This window comes from Thermobia domestica, chromosome 8 (genome assembly GCF_964235325.1).
Source record: "Thermobia domestica chromosome 8, izTheDome1.hap1.1, whole genome shotgun sequence".
Lineage (NCBI taxonomy): Eukaryota > Metazoa > Arthropoda > Insecta > Zygentoma > Lepismatidae > Thermobia > Thermobia domestica.
In genome coordinates, this window is record NC_137461.1 from 24,343,150 (window position 1) to 24,363,404 (window position 20,255).

General features: G+C 35.4%; 1 protein-coding gene across 1 annotated transcript in view; it reads right to left on the reverse strand.

The window, feature by feature from the left end:
• Positions 1 to 1,459: 1,459 nt before the first annotated feature.
• Septin1 (Septin 1) overlaps positions 1,460 to 20,255 on the reverse strand; it is a 51,063-nt gene continuing 32,267 nt past the window's right edge. The window contains exons 9-10 of the mRNA XM_081768275.1: positions 19,049 to 19,150; positions 1,460 to 9,244 (exon numbers count right to left, since the gene is read on the reverse strand). Of these exons, the coding sequence (XP_081624401.1) occupies positions 9,118 to 9,244; positions 19,049 to 19,150 (229 nt within the window). The 3' untranslated portion in view covers positions 1,460 to 9,117. The remainder of the gene's footprint in view (positions 9,245 to 19,048; positions 19,151 to 20,255) is intronic.

A 20,255-nucleotide genomic window follows, 5' to 3' on the forward strand; every position in this document is an offset into this window, starting at 1 on the left:
TATTTGTATTACAATTTACTGCGAATGAATTTACAATAATTTACGTTATTGAAACTTTATTTACATTATAATAAGATACCAGTTATTCGAAAAACGAATTCAATATTTTTACTAAAGCAGTGAATTTCTAAAAGAAAGGAAGAAAAACAAACTTCGAAAGACAAATTGTAATTCACCTTAAAACAGTTGTTGCATCTTTTATATAAATTGAACTGACTTTCTTTTCGGAGGTTTAAAAAAAAAAAAAATGCTAACGGGAACCTGAAAAACAGGGCCGTTTTTCTGATTATTCGCACATCTACATTTAGAATGTTTAAAGCTCGGTGAAGGCAAAAAACTCACACAAATACTTTGTTTTTTTTTTTTTAATCTTAAGTGTACAACCCACCTTGATCCCAAGAGTTTTTTTTTTTTTTTAATGCAAAATTTTCTTTGGCACAATATTGTTGTTGCACTTTAGCAAACAGAAGTTCTAGTGCAAAGATAAAGAATATACATACAGTAAACAATAACTTAGATAATCTTATTAGGGCCTAGTGAAAAGTGTGGTATATTATGTATATAATATATGTGAGATTGCACTTAAGTGATTTAATAGTTCACGTTTCAAGTTAAAACTACGGACCTGATTAGCCATTACGGCTTGCGGCCTTAAAAAAGAACATTACTGTTTTATAAATACTTAAAAATCGACGTTTATTTGTCAACTTATTACAGCATTCCCAAAGATATCAACTGGGAAAATGAAGTTGCAACCCAGCTCGTTGGGCATGGTGACCGCCATCATTGTTCTTAACTGTCTTCGAAACGCCTGTATATCCCTCACATACTTGTATTTATTATATCCATACCACAACTATTCTTTCTTTGCGCGGAAGGCCCGGGTTCGATTCCCGGTTGGAGGTCATCTGACTCGGATTTTAGACATTAAGCTATAGGTCCACGTCTCATGTAGCTATTTTGATACGTTGAATTCAAAATGAACCAAAGAACGAATAACTGTTGTTCTAGCGTAACCATATTTCATTCTTTGGGGAAGAAATGAACCATAAAAGAGTAAACAAACATAGCACTGAGTATCTTAACAGAAAAACAAGATGATGAAAGGGGAAGTGTTTCAGTAAATTATGAAGGATATATATATATATATATATATATATATATATATATATTCTAAAAAGACATCTTAATAAGAAACTGTTCTTCCTCATCTGATTGAAGAAACTACTCGTATGCTTTGAAAGTTTTCGGGGAATTGAAAAAAGGAAAGAAAAATAAAGAAAGAAAAGAAAGGACTAAGATATTAAAATGTTCTTCGGTTGCTAATTGCATTTTTTTCTTTTACGAACATGCCACCAAGTAGAGGTATTTGTACATGTTAAATGGTTAATTAGCTCTAGCTGGAGGAATGTATGCAGCATCAGCATAGTAGGAACTCCAGCGTATTGTGCCATGACAGTTTGATTTTTTTTTTTCTTCAAATTAATAAACTGGACCGACTTTACTCCTAACTGTAAGTATTTACCAGATAGGAGGCAAATCTAAGCTTAGGTCCTCAAGGATTCAGCTGTCAACAAAACTGCAATTACACTTCAAAATATGGGTAGGACGACATAGCAGTACATTAAATTGTGCACAAATCATGAAGGAAGCCCTTGCTGATGTTTGAAATGTTCATTGGGTAAGAAAAAAGAAGATATGTTTAACGGTATATGGACATTTCGGTCATTCTATACACATGGTGTCACAAAATGTTGATATTTCATTTATCTTCTCAGTGCTAAACAATAACAATGGGTTATTGTTGTATTAATGTACTATTATTTTGTAGAGTACAGAACTGTACACACAGAAGGAGAATTCTCAAGATTCTGCTTTCTTGTTAATGTGTTTCTTTACAAAACAAAACATGGCCGTTACCACGGTAATCGATTGAAAATGAAATGTCACTTCCCAGTTTACCGTTCTAATTTTGTACATTTCCTTGATATCTTACGATCTTTTGCTACATTAATCGACTGAATATTTTTTTTTCAGTCTTTTTATCACAAGTCAAGCTTCAGATAGTTCTTAGGACCTCCAACGTAGAATTCCCATCCGCTCATTACTATGCTATATTACTATCTTATTTATCACTAGTACGCAATCGTTTCTTATTCATTTGAATGTTCTTAAAACAATACAGCTTACCAAGTCATAAAACATTAACCGAAACATAAGCATCATTGCTGTTAAGGGTCTTCCCTACCCCCCCCCCCTTTTTTTTTCGTGAATAGCTTAAAAATAAAAATATCAAAAAAATGTACAAAGTAAGACATTTAGTGTCCACAAAACTCTATTAATCCAAGAAGGGTAATTTTTCTAGGATAGCTCTGTAAGTAATGACCATTAGTTTTCTTTTCTCTTATAGCTGACTTCTTAATAAGTGAAAAATATAGCAATGAACAGTTTCCAAACCTCTTATTATAGGCTAGAAATTTCAATGCGCAGCTTGTGAGGTCATAAGTATTCAGCACCCAAATTTATAGTGTGCGAAAGTTTTGAAAGTAATTCTTAGTTTATGTAATAAAGTTTTGTAGATAGTATATGGCTCGCTTCCTACATTTTGTTACTTTTAAGTGGGCCTGAGCTTGGCGCCGAAGAATTTTACAACTTCGGAATACACAAGGGGTATGGGCATATAGAAAAATAGAAGCTACATTTTTTCTTTGCATCTTTGAACCAGTACAAAGCACAGAATTCAGTGGCAAAACTAATGCCGCAATCTTACAGGTTACATATTTATATATTTCTCACTGGATAATCTATGGATGCTCATGATAAACGAACACAACTAGAACAATGATCAGTAGTTTACATTGGAAAACACACATAGTACATCATTCTGACGAGGAAATGAACCTCGTAACATTATTAACTTTCTGTAACCACGACATTCTACAAACTGCGCTATGGTAAAAAGCAGTTGTTGGTAACGTTCCGAAGACGATCATCCGCTGAATCATTTGCACACCATCAACATTAACAATACTAAACCTTTAACCACCCACGACGTAGCGTTTGTGAGATGGGGCAACAGACTTATTTTAGAAAAAACAATCATTTGTGGCTAATTGATACAATCGTATTTCAAGAATAATTCTGAATGAAATATACCTTTTCGCCATATGGATGATCATTCGCCAAGTGACTAGCCCAATTTGAGGTAACAACCTCAATCTATACATTTTTACATCAAAACTTGAAAATATAATAGTTTTCACTTGCTTTCATCGCACGAAGTTTAGCATCTTGCACCTGAAGTTTGAGCAAAATCACACCTACCATTAATGTCCGAACTACACTACTTGCGATAAGGCCAAGCTTGTACGCACAACTCATCAGACAAACGAGGTGTTATGATAATACCAATCTTTTTCTATTTCAATAAAATTTAAGTTCACTCTGGCTCCCATTACGTTTGTAATGAGCTAAGATTCGAGGCGCACACTCTTTGCATACAGGTCTGACACATGTAATGGAAGAAAGTACCCTAGCATATACAACAAACATCAAGTACGGCGTCTCACACATTTTACTTTGTCAACGTACCCAGTAATACAAAAATATTCAAACTTAAAACATCATAATGAATGTTAAGTAAACTCATCACTTTTACCAAACCATAGCTCAGCTCGGCTCTAAACGTCCAAGTCACAACCTGTTGATACGCCCTATTAGCACAATTATTGCAACAATTAATGATTTTTCTGTAGAAAAATACTGCTGTTTTCTGTAGATATTTTGTTATAATCCATTTACCCAATCATCCAGTTCAAAGTCTCATGTTATATCAATCACCTAATTTATAATCACAACCTTGTCATTTCCAGCATGTAGTGACAAGAAATTACCCATTACAGGAAAACTATCATTGCTTATTTGATACAAACTTTCATTTTGTTTGTTTTACTCAGAAGTACCGGGAACTGTATATTGTGAATTTAAATTAAAACCTATGAGAATTACAATGGAATTTTTAAGCATTCATATTTCACATTTAAGAAAAAATATATATATATATATTACTAAACCTGAAAAACATTTTACAAATTATGGTCACAATTTCAAGTTAAATGTTGTGAAAAGGGACAAGTTCAGCACTGGAGCTTGGAAATGAATTATGTTTCAAGTAAGATCAGAGCTTCATAAAGTTCTGTCACCGATGATAATTATCATTTTGCTACGCTCTCCAAAATCTTGAAACTACTTTTCCCCTTTAGATACTAGACATCCAGGCATTAGATTCTAAAGATTTATTTCAGCAATGTTTCATGAAACTAAACTTTTGCCGCTGAGTGAGCGGTTACATATACAAAAATAATTTTCCACTATCAAATTATCCTGGCTGATCTTTTTACACCAATTAACAATTTTAAGAGTGCAATCTTTGATTCTCTTTTTAAGTAAAAATACTTATACTGCCTGTAAGTTCAGAAAATTAAGGACCATTAATTTAATTTTTCACATCATAAATGCAATTCAATATGCGGTACTAATAAGGCGATACAATGCTTGGAGTTTAATGTCCCTTTTTCAGTACGCAACCCACTACTTACGTTTTTCTATTTGACGCATTATCACCGGGAAAATAGTAATACTCCCCAGCTATTCTGCGTATTTTAATCCAAGGAGATTTCCAAGTCGAACTTGCTTAAACAACTGAAAAACTGTCGGCATGTATGTAGACTGACTATAAAGCCAAAATGAAAATGTTAAGTAGAAGCTCAAATTTTACTTCAGAACTGGTGAGGTGGTGAAATTTTACTTCAGAATAGACCCACGCACATTCTTCTGGCAATTATTTAAACTACTTCCACAGTGAATACTACATAGCTTGTTTCTCACTGAGTAGTGTTAGTCACATAGGCCATATTTTTAACGAACTTTTTCCATTTTTGGCACTTAGCACAAATTTTATTTTCAGTCTACATATGTATATTAAATCTTGTATATCTCTACTATTAATTTTTTCCCTTCCCCTCACGTGAAATCTATTGAGTAAAATATAGATAATTAATTCGTTTACGGTGCTCATATTAAATTGAGGGTTTCTACAATAGCAGTTCCCAATACCTTAAGTAGTACACAGTTTTTAATTAAGAATATAAGTGTAGAGACAACCAAAGTACATACAACGTACTACAGAGAGTACATATCTGTCAGCTAAGGCACCGTTCATGCATCTCTCTACTGATTCGCAACACAAGCACCATACTTATTCTCCATTAAGTCTTACATTATTGCTAACAGAAACATATATTTGTTACGACTGAAAATCCGGAGGAATTTTAAAATAACCTGTTAATTACACTCCTTCTGAGGAAAGACGATACAATGTTTTTATCTATGTAGCAAACGGACCATTTTCCAATTATGCAATGAAAATATGTTCCACAGTTGTAGTAATCTTACAAAAATTTAAAGCACCGTTCGAACCTCTATTTCTAGAATTTTTTTGTTTTTCAAATTAAAGGATACATGATTTACTTATGTATTTTTAATGGAACATACAACTACGGTTGTGTATTCATATATTTACTTGAAGAGTAATATCTAAAATAGTTATTTTAAGGCAATCACGTTCTATTAGATCGTTTCCGAAAGAAAACTGCAGAAGTGAACCTTACATTCAAGCATTGGTGTACATAGAATGATACACACATTACTTTCTACGAATGGTAACTTCTTAACGAGGCCTCTACAATAGCAATGACGCATGAGCCAACATGTCCAAGCATATTCTATGAACCTTCCTCTATAATCACTGATTCATACATCGCGGATACGAGGAAAATCTTAGTTTGAATACAAGCAGTATTGAGCTGTGTACAGTTCAAGTCTTGCATAAGAAAAACTTGCAAAACTTTTACGTGGATTTATTTCGCAACCAAAAATTGGCGCAAATGTCGTTCCTACTCTAGCTGCCTCATATAAACATTTTAAACTCAACACCTGTTTCTCGAAGACGTGGATCACTAAGCACGTTAATATTAGGTTTGTTGTTAATGGAACAAAAGAGATACGTCGGAAAACTAACCAAGTGAAATCTATTACCTGTATTTATTAATCTTAAGTCATACAAAGAGCTGTATTATGAACAAAACAACCTTGATCTTCTATCTACGCACTAAGATAGATATATAGGTCCTACATTAGTTTACCTAATTTTGTTTTCTTATCCTCATTAACTCTGTTGTTTTTCTGCTGATAATGCTACATGAAATTAGCAGACATTTAATAGTTTTATCAGTGGCAGGCATTGAGAGAAGTCACATTGGTAAAAAAAAAAAAAAAAAAAAAAATTACAATTTTCTCGCTACAAGGTAAGGAAAGAAGACTTTTTCTAATGTCATGCCTATATACAAGAATTAGGACTTAGGGAAATTTCTTCCTTGACTTATAGCAATTACTAATGTGACTTCCCACAATGGCCGCCACTGGAAACTATCTCTATGCACAAGATAAACAAGTTCGTTATTTCATGTACTAAAGTAAAACTCGACAGACCACAAATATCGCTCCGAAAACGATGACTTGTAAAAACTTAACCATTCCAAATAAATATAAATTCTAAATCTTTTTCTGTGCAGTGTTTTTTTCCGCCATCATGATCAACACGGAAACATCTAACTCGAATTTTAATGTGAAAACATATTAAATTATGTTTAAACAATAGTTTTTAGTACATTTGGATTTAACGAAAGATAAAAACAGTTGAAGTTAAGAGGAACCGAAAAAAGAGAGATTCAATGCCATCTTAAAAATATAATCCTGCACTACTGTGGGTTACTTTTCCCAGAAAGTACAGTTATCTGTATTGTCTTCTCAAAAATCATTCATCAAATAAATTAATAACTTTTTGGCACTCCATACTTTCATATTTACAAATCCTGATTCTAGTCACCAATTGCCCTGCAGCATAGAAATATTCAATTATTGCTGAGTCTAGAAAATACTGTTTGGTACCGTATTTCACCAATATGTTATAATATCATCAACATATTTACGAAGAGAAATACAAAGAAAATCTTGATGACAACTGTGCATGCATTATCATTAACCTCAAAAGCTTTCCAATGCAATTTCAGTCTCTTCACCACACTCGCTCCAATGTCCACACATTCCAACGGCTACATTATCAGAAGCCCCACATCCACACGCTGGCAGAATAACGCTGGTTACCCATATGCTTCCATCATCAAAAATAAAGCCTTCGCAGCTATAGCACGACAAAAGGATATGCGACTCTACTACGTAGCAATGCAGTGTTAGCAACTAAACGTGCCAATTCTGTACTATAAAAGAGAGGTGACAATATTATCGTTTCTTATGAAATATGTCATTTAAAGGATTCAAGTAACATCTAGTTTGTTTGCAACGAAATTATGATGCTGGGTGGTTAAGCTGAGTGCATGCATCATAATTCTGCTTACGTCAAGAGACTGAACATTACCTGTTTTCCAAATTCATCTTGATAATGGGTCCACCACTAACAAAGATGAACAGGTAAAGTAACAGATTAAATGATATATATATATAAAAAAAATGAAACAACGTTCATGTTCTTTTGACTAAAGGAGACGGAGGATTAATGGAACTGAATCATTTGAGAGAATTGGATTGGTGCAAAGAGACTATTAGAGGAAACGAAAGAAACACACTAGAAATGTACGTCACACTTCAATGCATCCCATTGTTTGTTCCCAGTGTCTATCTGGGTATTATAAATGAGATTCATTGTTTTCGTTGCCGCCATTTTAACTTTCATTTTATTATACCCGATTTTCAGCACTGAAGTTGAGTACTGAAACAAATTGAATACCAAAAAACGACACGAAGTGAGAGACAAAACTTGTAAAGGACTGACTTTGTATCCTCTTACATTAATCCAGCTCCATGATGACTTTGTAACTTTCGACTTAAAAATAAATAAGTAAATACATTCTGCTATAATTCAGCAAGTTGGCGCCACAGAATTTGGACGAAATTTCGATTGCGAGCTTTTCTTATTGCATTATACATTGTTGCCGGCCACTATAAATAACAAATTGAGGATTAAAAATGCCTATTAGAAACTGAAAAAAGAAAGGAAAGAAAAAGCACAGAACTACTGCTTCACGACCTCTATAAATTAAGGCTATAGTACTAAAAACAAAGAATCACGTGGAGAAAAAAAAAATGATCTGAAGCAATACAAGAGGAAGTATTACAAACTTCGTCTGTTGTAAATGAAGTGGAAATTGACAAGTGTATATTTTTATAAATTTTTGTTAGGAGGATGTGCTCACAAAGTAAATTCTAGACGCTACGATATTTCAATCTATCCCTCACATCGAATACTGTATATATTTTGTAGCAAACTACTCTTCAATACATAGCAATATTTCTGTTCATTACATTTTACCATGAAATTAGAAGCTTATTAATGCAGATTGTTGTGTGAAATCTTGTAATAGTTGCAACACTATATGATATGTCACAAAAAAGATAGTATCGCACTTCACTGCTCCCTTTGTCGTGCTACACTGAAATTGTTAGGACAAACAAAATACACTACAGTAACTATTCACTAAACACATAACATACATACATATCCACATTATCGTTATCATCACCACCACTCTGCTAGTTATCAACCTATCTACATCAGCAACATCCACAAATCTTCTGTACTTTTATGGTAATTTACAAGGGTAACAAAAATCTAGTAATTTCTCTGTTCATTATCATTGCTTTTGAAACAGGAACGTGAACTATAAACAGAAAATTTACTTTTTTTTAAAAAAAAAAACTGAAAAGTGATATGATTACGTAGGCAAGGCCCTGTCACTAGGAAAGGAAAGAGACACTATGTATTTGTATACACACAAATCTGAAATAACGATGTACTTAAAGATAATAAATAGTGCAAATTTGTCAAAATGTACAAAAGAAAAAAAAAAGTACAAAAAATACTAATAATAAACAAGCTTGCTACCTTTCTTGAAAAAAATGCTTTTGTATCGAGAAAAAAAAATGTATGCAAATGCACTGTACAGTAAATACGTTCCATTTGGAAGCAGTGCCTCGAGAATACTATTGAGTTTGTTGTTGCATTTGTGCTTGCATCTTGGCTAACATTTCCTGCATGCGCCGTAATTCCGCTTCTTTCTCCTGAAGAATTCGATCCTTCTCGTTTCCCTTCTCCTCTGCAGCCACTACGCTGAAAAATGTTAGGAAAAGATGAATAACAATAGAAGCAAAAATCTTTCTCGATCATTTATTAAGGGAAAGGAAAATAAGAACACAGGGGGATCTTCGTTGTTTACTAAGATGCATAAGAATAGAACGAGACCTTCAATTTAACGTCCCACGATTATTCCCATTAGGCTAAGGGAGACGGAATGGTTCAGGCAAATGAATGTTGATGGAATAATTTGTGGGATGAGAAAGTGGGAGAAAACAAAATCCATATACACGATGTTGGTTACCACAAATTTGAAATGAAATGAAATGAAATCTTTGAGTTTTACGTCCCACGATTATGCCGGTTAGGCTAAAGGAGACGGTGATGATGAGGAATGAATGAAATGGTGGAATGAAGAAAGTGGGAGGAAACGGGAGAGCCCCGAGAAAACCCACGCACACGGTCCACCACAAAGTTCACTTGGCGGGGGCTGGGATCGAACCCGGGACCCCTAGCACCAGAGGTGAACGCTCTACCATTGAGCCACCGCGGCCCTACCACAAACTTCCTTGGTCGGGGATTGAACCAGAGAGAAGCACTACCACTGAGCCACCGTGCCCCGAAAAAAAAAATTACCGTATTTTACGGACTATAAGAAGCACCTTAATTTTTAAGGTTGGTTTAAAGGGACAAGTTTTGCCGATAGATGGCACTACAGTATTCGTATCTCTCCCATGTATTTTTTATCTTTCACGAAAATTAACGATTTCTCTTACAAATTTCAACCTACAGAATTCAAATTTTTAGAGAAGGAACTTCATAATCTATCAAAGGCAATAATCCGTGCCGATATTTTATTTAGAATTTTCTTCATTGTTGAAATTACTTGATTGTTGAAATGGATATCCAAACCCTTAACAATCGAACTGTTTCAACAATGAAGAAAATTCTAAAAACAACGGCACGGATTGTTCCCTTTAATAGGTTACGAAGTTCCTTCTCTAAAAATTTAAGTCTCTAGGTTGAAATTTGTAAGAGAAATTGTAAATGTTCGTGAAAGGTAAAAAATACATGGGAGAGATACGAAGACTGTAGTGACATCTATCGGCAAAACTTGTCCCTTTACACACCTTAAGTTTTTAAAATACCGTAACATTTTTACCATTTTCATTATTGGATTGTTTCCAGTTTTTCGCAGAGCTTACGGTCTGTATATTCTAGTCTGTGGTTCTAGGTTTGTGATGGTGGGGCGGAAAGGAGTGTTAGCAAGCTTGTGAATATCCGTCGCAACTCATTATTAGTCGCATCGGTGCACTGCTGCTGCCAATTTAATCCAATGTTGCCAGATAAAGTAAGTTTTCCTGCAGCATCGAATATATGGCCATTTTTAAAACTGGCGGGAATTTGAAATAAAAGACTGGACATTTTTATATTAATTTCGAGTATAAGACACACCTGAATTTTGGAGGCAATTTTTCGAAGAAAAAAAGTGCGTCTTATAGCTCGTAAAATACGGTATGCTATTTATGAAGAAACATTAGTAAGAATAAAGTGGGCAAATATTTTCCCATCATTTATTAAGAAACAGATTTAAAGAAAAAAAATAGAAGGGGGAAACATATTTGTAATAGCGTTCCACATACGAGTATTAAAACGCCATTTAGCAATAGGAACATTAAGCATAGAAAGACAAGGAAGAATTTGTAAAGCCGACTTCAATAAAAGCGCTAAAAAACACAAAATAATAATAAAGCCCTTGAAACTAGAAAATAACTCACTATTGTCCATAAAAATCTTTGAAGTTTGTGCCAAGCCAAACAAATTAATGGCTCAAAATTATTAACCAAACTAGTTTTATACGAGGCGCATCCAAAAAGTAACTTTCCAACGTGTCTCACAGCTAGGAAACTGTATGTTGTGCGAAGCGACTACGTGTACGTGAGAGACTGTGGGTCCTAGCATGGCGTATGCGCCAGCGAAACTTCCCTAGTACTTTCAGTAGCGTCTTAGCAGGGTTGAAGATGGACATTCCTATTCCAGCTGCCACCGCGTATGATGTGCGAGCAGTGATAAAGTTTTTGAATGCACAGGGCATAGCGCCGCACAGTGGAGTATTACGGCCATAAACCTGGCCAAAAGGCAAATTTTAAAATCCGTCACATAGGTGTGAAAAGCACTCCGGCCCAAGGAGACATATCTGTGAGTCACACAATGACCACTTTCGGTGCCTGAGTCACTTCTGGTGGGTCACAACCCTAGTTATTGTTTGGGTATTAGTCTGCGCGGGTGTGTGTTTCACAAGTTCATACTTTTCGTATTCGATCAGTTTATAGTCTTCTTTGAGACTGTATATAAAAGGATCAACTTCATATTTTTCTTGGATGTAACGGAATGTAAGAGCTTTTGATTTATGTACGTATATTTGCATTACTATTATTCCTTTTATTTTTTCTATTTCTCTAAACATAGAATACTTGTTTTACTATCAATTTTTGCAGAACATTTATTACCACAGTGATTCTAACACTGTGTCAAGCTCTGTCAAGCTTTATCCCATTGATATTCTGAATCAGTGGTATACTAATTACTTGATTCAAAAATAAAATTTCCCGCAACCAGTTGCTTTTTCCTTATATATATACTTTTGTAACATGAAGCAGATAGATTTTCAGTAAATCAAAGTGATAATTACTGCCCATAATGAGGTTGAAACACAAAAATCAAATTATTATGCTGTATGTACGTGCGTAAAAGGGGTGAATATAAATAACAGGATTGTAAAACATTGATTTTGTAAATATATACACACGTATTTATATATAAAATATATACACATGAGCCAGAAATGCACAGAAATGAAACCCTTTAGCCGTCGTTTTAATTTACTTTAACAAATATATTTAATAAGTATAAAACATTATTATCGTTATATACTCAGTTTTTACTTTTATTTTTATTAGGATTCTGAAGATGGAGAAAGAGTTTAAAAGGCGAGAACTCTACGAGTTAGTTAAGGAATGCAAAATCAGAGCTATTGAAGAAAAGTTACTATACATGGAAAACAGAGTAGCAGAAATGACAAAATGTCCCGAAGCTCAAAGAAGTGCCCTGAAACGGTCTCTCCGATATTTTAAAACCCAATTTAAACAAAGATTGCTACAGTCACACAACAAGGAGGAAAGATTTTTGCAGCAGAATGAAGATTGGTTGGCGGGTGGTGTAAAGGTGCCAACATTTTCATCTAGAGTTCCAGGCCGCCCTGAAAAGGAATTTCAAGAGTCCAGCGAAAGGAGTAAACGGAGGAAAACTGAAGAGTTGAGACAGCAGACTACCCCTGAAGAATTAACATTCGCTGCTTCCATGAGCCTGAGGGCTGCAGGTAATCCTGATGCAGCAGATTTGTTTAAACAAATCACGGAAACCCCAACTAGGGCTTCTAAATTCAAAAAGGTATTAGGAAGTTCCGAGCATATTGAAATAAAGAAACATACACCTACTGAGGCATTAGACATTTTGATAGATGCAGAATTAACCAAACATCAGTATGAAGTCATACGGGATGCAAATAAAAAGATATATCCCTGCTATTCATTGGTAAAGGAGGCTAAAAAGCAGTGCTACCCACCCGAGAATTCAATTACCGTTACCGAATCACTCTCTGAAGTTAAACTGCAGGCATTGCTAGACCACACAACCTCCCGATTATGTCAGTATCTGGAGGAAGTATTGGAACATGTCTCTGTTGAAGAGAAACAAAACTTAGAATTGGTCTCAAAATTGGGGTGTGATGGGTCACAGCAGTCACAATTTAAGCAAAAGTTCCAGAATTTGAGTGAAAGTGATGCAAACATTTTCCAGAGTTCGTTTGTTCCCCTTAAACTGATGGCAAACGTAAAGGATAAGAAAAAAAAGTTATTTGGCAAAACCCAACCCCTTCTTCCACTAGGTTGTGCAGACCGATACGTATACGATTCGTACATGAAAGTACAGACATAACAGTAGAAGAGATCAAGTATGTTGAAGACCAAACAAAAGCGTTAAAGAATACTGAAGTTCAGTTAGGTGACAACCCAGCTATCATCAAACACACGCTTTTACTTACAATGGTTGACGGAAAAGTGTGTAACGCGGCATCAGGAACAACAACTGCAAGGTGTTATATCTGCGGGTTGACGTCAAAAGATTTTAATAGCCTTGAAAAACGTGGTGCTGTAAACCCTGAAAATTTGAAATTTGGTCTTTCAACCCTCCACACCAGGATTAGATTCCTCGAGTCAGTTCTCCATTTGTCATACAAACTGAACATCAAGAAGTGGCAAGCGAGAAGTCCGGAAGAGAAGAAGAATGTTAGTGAAAGAAAAAAAGGAAATCCAGATGAAATGTAAGGAAGAATTAGGACTTCTAGTTGATGTACCTAAACAGGGATTTGGTAGCACCAATGACGGAAACACGGCCAGACGTTTTTTTCCTGATCCAATTACAGCCTCACAAATCACAGGAATACACTTAGATTTGATCACCAGACTGAAAGTCATCCTGGAAACAATAACAAGTGGACACCACATTGATGAGAAAAGATTTGAAGAATATACGTATGCAACAGCCAAATTATACGTAGAGCATTATGGATGGCACCCCATGACACCGACATTGCATAAGGTCTTAATGCATGGAGCAACTGTAATAAGACATGCAATAGTACCGATAGACAACCCTCCGAGGAAGCCGCTGAGGCCAGAAACAAACATTTCCGGATGTACAGAAGTAAATTTTCAAGGAAATTTAACAGAACAGTATGCAACCGAGATGTCCTCAATCGACTTTTATTAACTAGTGACCCCTTCATGAGCTGCTCCAGGAAGACATCCAGGAAGAAGAGTAAACCATTCAGCAGTGAGACAGTTGCACTTCTACCAGAACCAGCTGAAGGGAGCTTCTCGCGGAGTTTAGAAGAAGAAAGTGATGAGGAAGTTGAAAGTGATGAGGACATCTAAACTTCAGCCCCAAAGAACTGTATGTATATGTAAATATTAACATCTCTACATTTTTTATGGTTAAGGTACATGTACATGTTTGTTTGTTTGTCGTTTTTGTTTACAAACTATTTCTCAAGTTCTTCAAGCCAATTAAATTTACTACGTTTAATATCGTTAATTTCCTGTTCCGATTTGCAAAATTTATTCAAATGTCATTTCGTACAACACAATATTTCTTTCAAACACATTTTGTATGTATTTAATTAATCATGTGTATGTTATTTTAATTAATAAATAATATCTTATTTTTGATGCGAAAAGATTCCATTATTTCCAGTAGCACCCATTTTCTAATTATATAACAGCGCATGTTGATCCAATAATGTATGTTTTCATGTCCAACTTTACAAATTCTTAGCTTCTTAAGAATATATTTATTATTTATCACCACTTTCAATTATAGTATTGAGTATTTATAATGTGTAAACTGTTTTTTACTCAAATATAACCTTTTTATTCAAAACTAACACTGCAATATCAGAGCAAAGAGTTTTGGCCAGGTTTTCAGCGCAAATACTCCACTGTGCGCCGATTGAAATCCATCATCAGCTGTGTCAGGTCTATGAGCCTAACGTTAAGCAAGCAGATGGTGCGATGCTGGTGTAGACAATTTGCAGCAGGACACAGCTCGTCAGACAACAAATCTCCAGCAGCAGTTCGGCTGAAACAATTAGGATCATCCACCGTATAGCCCGGACCTCGCTCCGAGCGATTATTATTTGTTCTTACACCTCAAGAGATTCCTATCAGGTCAGCATCAGAGTTTTCAGAAAGACGGAGAGGCGGAGGAGGTTGTCAAACAGTGGTTCCAATCTCAGGCGGTTGAGTTCTATGACAGATATAGACTAGTTGGTTCCACGGTATGACAAAAGTCTGAATTCAGGTGGTGAACGTTGGAAAATAACTAAATACATCCTGTATCTGGTACAATAAACGTTTCCATTCAATTGTGTTTAGGGAAAGTTACTTTCAGGATGAGCCTCATATTAGGCACTAATTAGTTCGGTTTGGCATATACTTTATTTATCTATATAGATATGGCATATGCTATCCATAGCATATCGACGGAATGAAAACATCTCATGTCCTCTGTGAGGAAAAAAAGTCGAGGATCAACGATCTGCAGGTAAGGTTCTTGTAACTGTCTTTTGGGATTCCAAGGGAATGATGCTCACAGAGTTTTTGAAGAAAGGGAAAACAGTAAATTCTACACGTTATTGCCAAACACTGAAGAAAGTAAAAATAAATTCAATACACTGCCAAAGTTCAGGACCCCTTTCTGTTGTATCATTTTTCTGGATTACAATGCTTGTCCCCATTCGGCAGATGCAAGATAAACTTCGAGAAATGAAATGGGAAAGGAAGATAAACTTCGAGAAACGAAAGGTTATCTCCCCGCCCCCAAGCCCTGACTTTGCCCGAAGTGACTTTCACTTGCTTCCTCAACTGAAGTCCCAGCTGTAGGATCAACGTTTTCAGAATGATCTGGAGGTTCAGACAGTTGTGAAGAGTTATTCTTCGTTCATTGGACCCCGAATTTTTCAAGATAGGTTTCAAAAACTCGTGCAACGATGGGACAAATGCTTTTGTTCCCTTGGAGACTATGCTGGAAAATGAGAAAGAACCATGCTACTTGGTATAACTAGACTTTCGTCTATATCTTAAATACATTTTTGGCAACATGGGAAAACTTTGTCCTTTTCTTCAACTGTTCAGAATAACAATTACAGTATTGATATTCTTTTAACTCTAACATCGCCTTTGCATGCTATTCCTTTAACACTACGGCGGACTGCTTCAGTAGGAATAAATCTTAAGGGTTTCTTAAAACAAAACAAAACAAAAAATAATAATAATAAATAAATAAGCTGGAATGGTATTATAAAAGTGTTTTCTTAATGAAATGAAAATACGAACAAATGATTTCGAATTATAGTAGTATGGTAGCCACTACTGCTTCTACAGAACTTTGAAAATTTTGGAAGGCAACTAGCTTACAGAAAATGAGATGATCGACGTACTTAAAACAATATCTATTATCTTACTTGATGGTCAAGCTCTAACGACCGACGGCACATAATTCCTGCTTTTAAGTAATTGATATAAAGTAAATAATGACTGCATAATAGGGTAACTACTACAATATTTAATACTTGTACATACCTACACTGATTATTCACATTGAAAACACAAAAATATAACCCCTTTTCACATTATACAGCAACCATCGAACAACATCTCTCTCTCTTCTGCTGTACTAGAGAGGAAACAACTGTCACCTGAACTATAACAAAGAACAACGTGAAACTTCTCTAAATATTAATTACATAGGTGCTAATAAAAATTTCGTTTATGGTGGTTCATTCTATTTTCTTTTATTCTTCCTGTCGCAACGCACACTCATTTGGTGGCTAGTCATCTGTTTCAATGATAATAAGCTTCTTTAAATGTTTACCCTGAAACAAAACATGATTTGAGAAAAGTGGAAAACAAAGTCCATTGTTCAAAAACTTCGTTATCTATTGACGTGCCATTAACTAGCTGTCCCAAGAACAGGGAACTTCCCTGAAATTTTAATCAAGGCGTCTACACGTTTATACAGATATGAAAAATAATAAACAACTATAGTATACCTGGTACGTGACTTTCAATTGACCTTTTTCATCTGGGTGATAATCTGATCATTGAACTCCCAGGACAAAAATATAATACAATGAAATTTCTGAATTACGGACACCGATGGGAAATTATCACTTGTCCTGAGTTTACACAAATTTAGATTACTCACATCTTAAGTGGTAATTACATAGAGTAAATATATTATTTATAAATGGAAATACAGTATAGGTTAATTTCGAGATACTGTACACAACGGTCGAATTAGTACAAGGATAAGGGCGACCCCCCCCCCCAAAAAAAAAAAAAACAACGGAAGCATCAATAGAGGATACAGTTATGTACTATAAAATATACGCTATATATGTGGTAATTTTATTCCCAAGTACGTGGCGTCCCTTACTGGCCTGGCATGTACATTATGAGGGTTTGGAATTTGTAACTGCTGGATGAATTGAAGGGCTCCATGTCACGGCTGGATAAATTAGAGGACCCAATGCCACGGCAGGATAAACTGGCGGGCTCCATGTCAAGGCTGGATAAATTGGCGGACTCCATGCCACTGCTGGATAAATTGGAGTGCTCCATGCCAATGCTGGATAAATTGGCGGACTCCATGCCAATGCTGGATAAATTGGAGGGCTCCATGTCACGGTTGGATAAATTGGCGGGCTCCATGCCATTTCTGGATAAATTGGAGGGCTTTATGTCCAAAATCTGTCCATATTACCGAAGTGACCGTTAAGAGAGGTTTCAATGTGTATCACTGGACGTTTTAAAAGTTTCATTGATAGATACACCACATATGCCTTGCATATAGCAAATACGCAAACGTTTTAAAATATATACGTAAGAAAAACATCCTATTTTACGTGCTCAAAATAAATAGGAGATTTCAAGATACGCAATAAGTACTAAGTAACACAGTTTATGGGAGTTTGCTAGTTTTGTAAAAGTAAGGCAAAGTTAACAGATTTACTCTATTAATATTATTATTTGTTACCCAAATATTCTTGCAACATTTACTTGGGTCTTATGAAGTATTACGCAAATAACACCCTTCTCTTAAATAAAAACTAGCCCAGCTTAGTGAACTTGAAGACATTTCCTTGGCGATTAGACACTTGCCCCCCCCCCCAAAAAAAAACTTTTTGATCGTCCTTATACAAAAATGGAGAATCTACAGATAGAGAACATTAAACAGCAACTTAGATCTTTCGTATCATACTGAAATTTGTAACAAAAGAAGGAAGTTGTAAAATCAATTGTCAGCTGTTTGACATTTTTTCGAGGAAATAGTTCCACAAATACAGGCCCAGCAATGTTTCACGATAATAATAATAATACAATCTCGAAAAAAGTAAGAAAAATTGAAAGTATTTAATAACAATTTTCTATGACAAAATGGAAAGATGTCAGAAGTGGAAGGTATGAGAGGGGACTGAAAGTGCAGGCCCACAATCTACTCCCGACTTAGATACGCACTTATTTCATTCTGAATTTTCAACACAGTAGAGTCCCTAAAATTCGGCACTCGATAACCCGGCAGTCCGGATAACTCGGCCACATCCTGGAAGGGCGAAAAAAAACCCGCGCGCAGACCCGTTCAAGTCCATTGCCCGCGTCCATGTGTCCCCTCTTCCCGCTTCACACTCCCACTCTCCTCTGTGTATTTTTTGAAACACTCGTACTTATTCTTTTTTTTATCCCATTCCCGATAACCCGGCATTTTCACAAACTCGGCCACCCTTCGGTCCACATTAGGCCGCCTATACTGTATTTCAATTCTATTAATTTCCTGGCTTTTCAGTACACGATCAAAGAGGGGTACTCATCCCTCACAAGGACTTGGCTTCCGCACAAGCTTCCAAATGAACTTTTTCTCCTCCCACTTTGATTATACCATTTCCAATGAAAAACTGTCCTTCCCAAATAATCTCATGGGCCTAAAGCTCGCGCCAACTAAGATGCATCCTAAAATTCGCCTGTGGGAACCTTTGCAGCCAAATAATATTTTACTGCAGTTGTGTGCGGGTAAGCATTAGCACTTGTGAACACACGAGATAAAGAATATTAGATCAGGAAATGCTATAGGCGATGGATAAATTTAAAATATTTCAATACTCCAAACTTAATCAAACAGAGCAGTTTTAAAGAGTAAATATTCACAATAATTTAAAATGCTTACGTTTGTCTCTTTGGCATAGGCGCTCCTTTAGCCAAACGCTCAGATCTGTAGTTTTCATAATGCACTTCTTGTGTTACTTCCTGCAGGTCCTGCATATGCGTTCTGGAAAGAAATTTAAATGTTATGTACATTATAAAGTAAACTTAAACAGAATATTTTTTAAAAAATAATAATAATGCTGCAAATAAAAATCTCCACTTTTGTTTACTACGAATAGGAATGTTGATCATTAAAACAATTGAAATAACAGAATTTGAAAAGTTTAGTTCAAAAAATTAATTTATATCAATTTTAAACACTTTTCATTAAGCAAATATCAAGGGTTGTGATCTGGAATATTTTTTTTTAAACACCCAACGATTGTGTCCCAGGCTAACGAGATAGTGATGGCGATAAAATAAACGAAATGATGGAATGAAGAAGCGGGGAGGAAACGGGAAATACCAACCTTAAAAAAAACACGCACATGGTGTTTGTCAATTGCGAAGTCCACTTGGCAGAAGCATATATTGTACTAAGCAATATAGAGAGGGAAAAAGTTGAAAGTCAAGTAGAGTTGGAGGATGTCTTTGGAAGATAGAAACCTAAAACATTAGAATAAAGAAAACTGAATATCTAGAGTTTAATGGTGAAGAAGGTGAAGTAAGGCTACAAGAAGAAAGATTGAATTAAGTTATAAAAAAAAATATATATATATATATATTTAGGCTCATCTGTTGCCAAAAATGGCGATTTGGACGAGCCGTGACCGCACACAACAAAGGTACACAATAAAGGAATTATTTACGAATCAGTGGTTACGCCAACAAGATTTACGGAGCAGAAAGTTGGCCAATAAAATACATAAAAAAGAGATTGAATGTTATCCAAACGAGAATGCTACGCTGGATGTGTGGGATAACAACTCGAGTAATGAGACAATAAGGGGAACAATTAAGGTTATAGAAATATTCTAAGATAAAAGAAAGAAGACTCTATTGGTACGGTCATCTAATAAGAACAAATGACTGTGCAGTCAGAAGAGTGATGGCAATGGAAATAGACTGGAAGAGGGGTAGAGGGAGACCAAGATGGAAATGGATGGACACAGTTAAGAATGACTTCAGGGAGAAACGTCTAACAGGGAGAGAGTTCCAGGACAGGCTTAATGGAGAAGACTCATCAGAAAACTTTTTTTTTTTTTTTTTTTTGTCATTTTGCCTGTCAT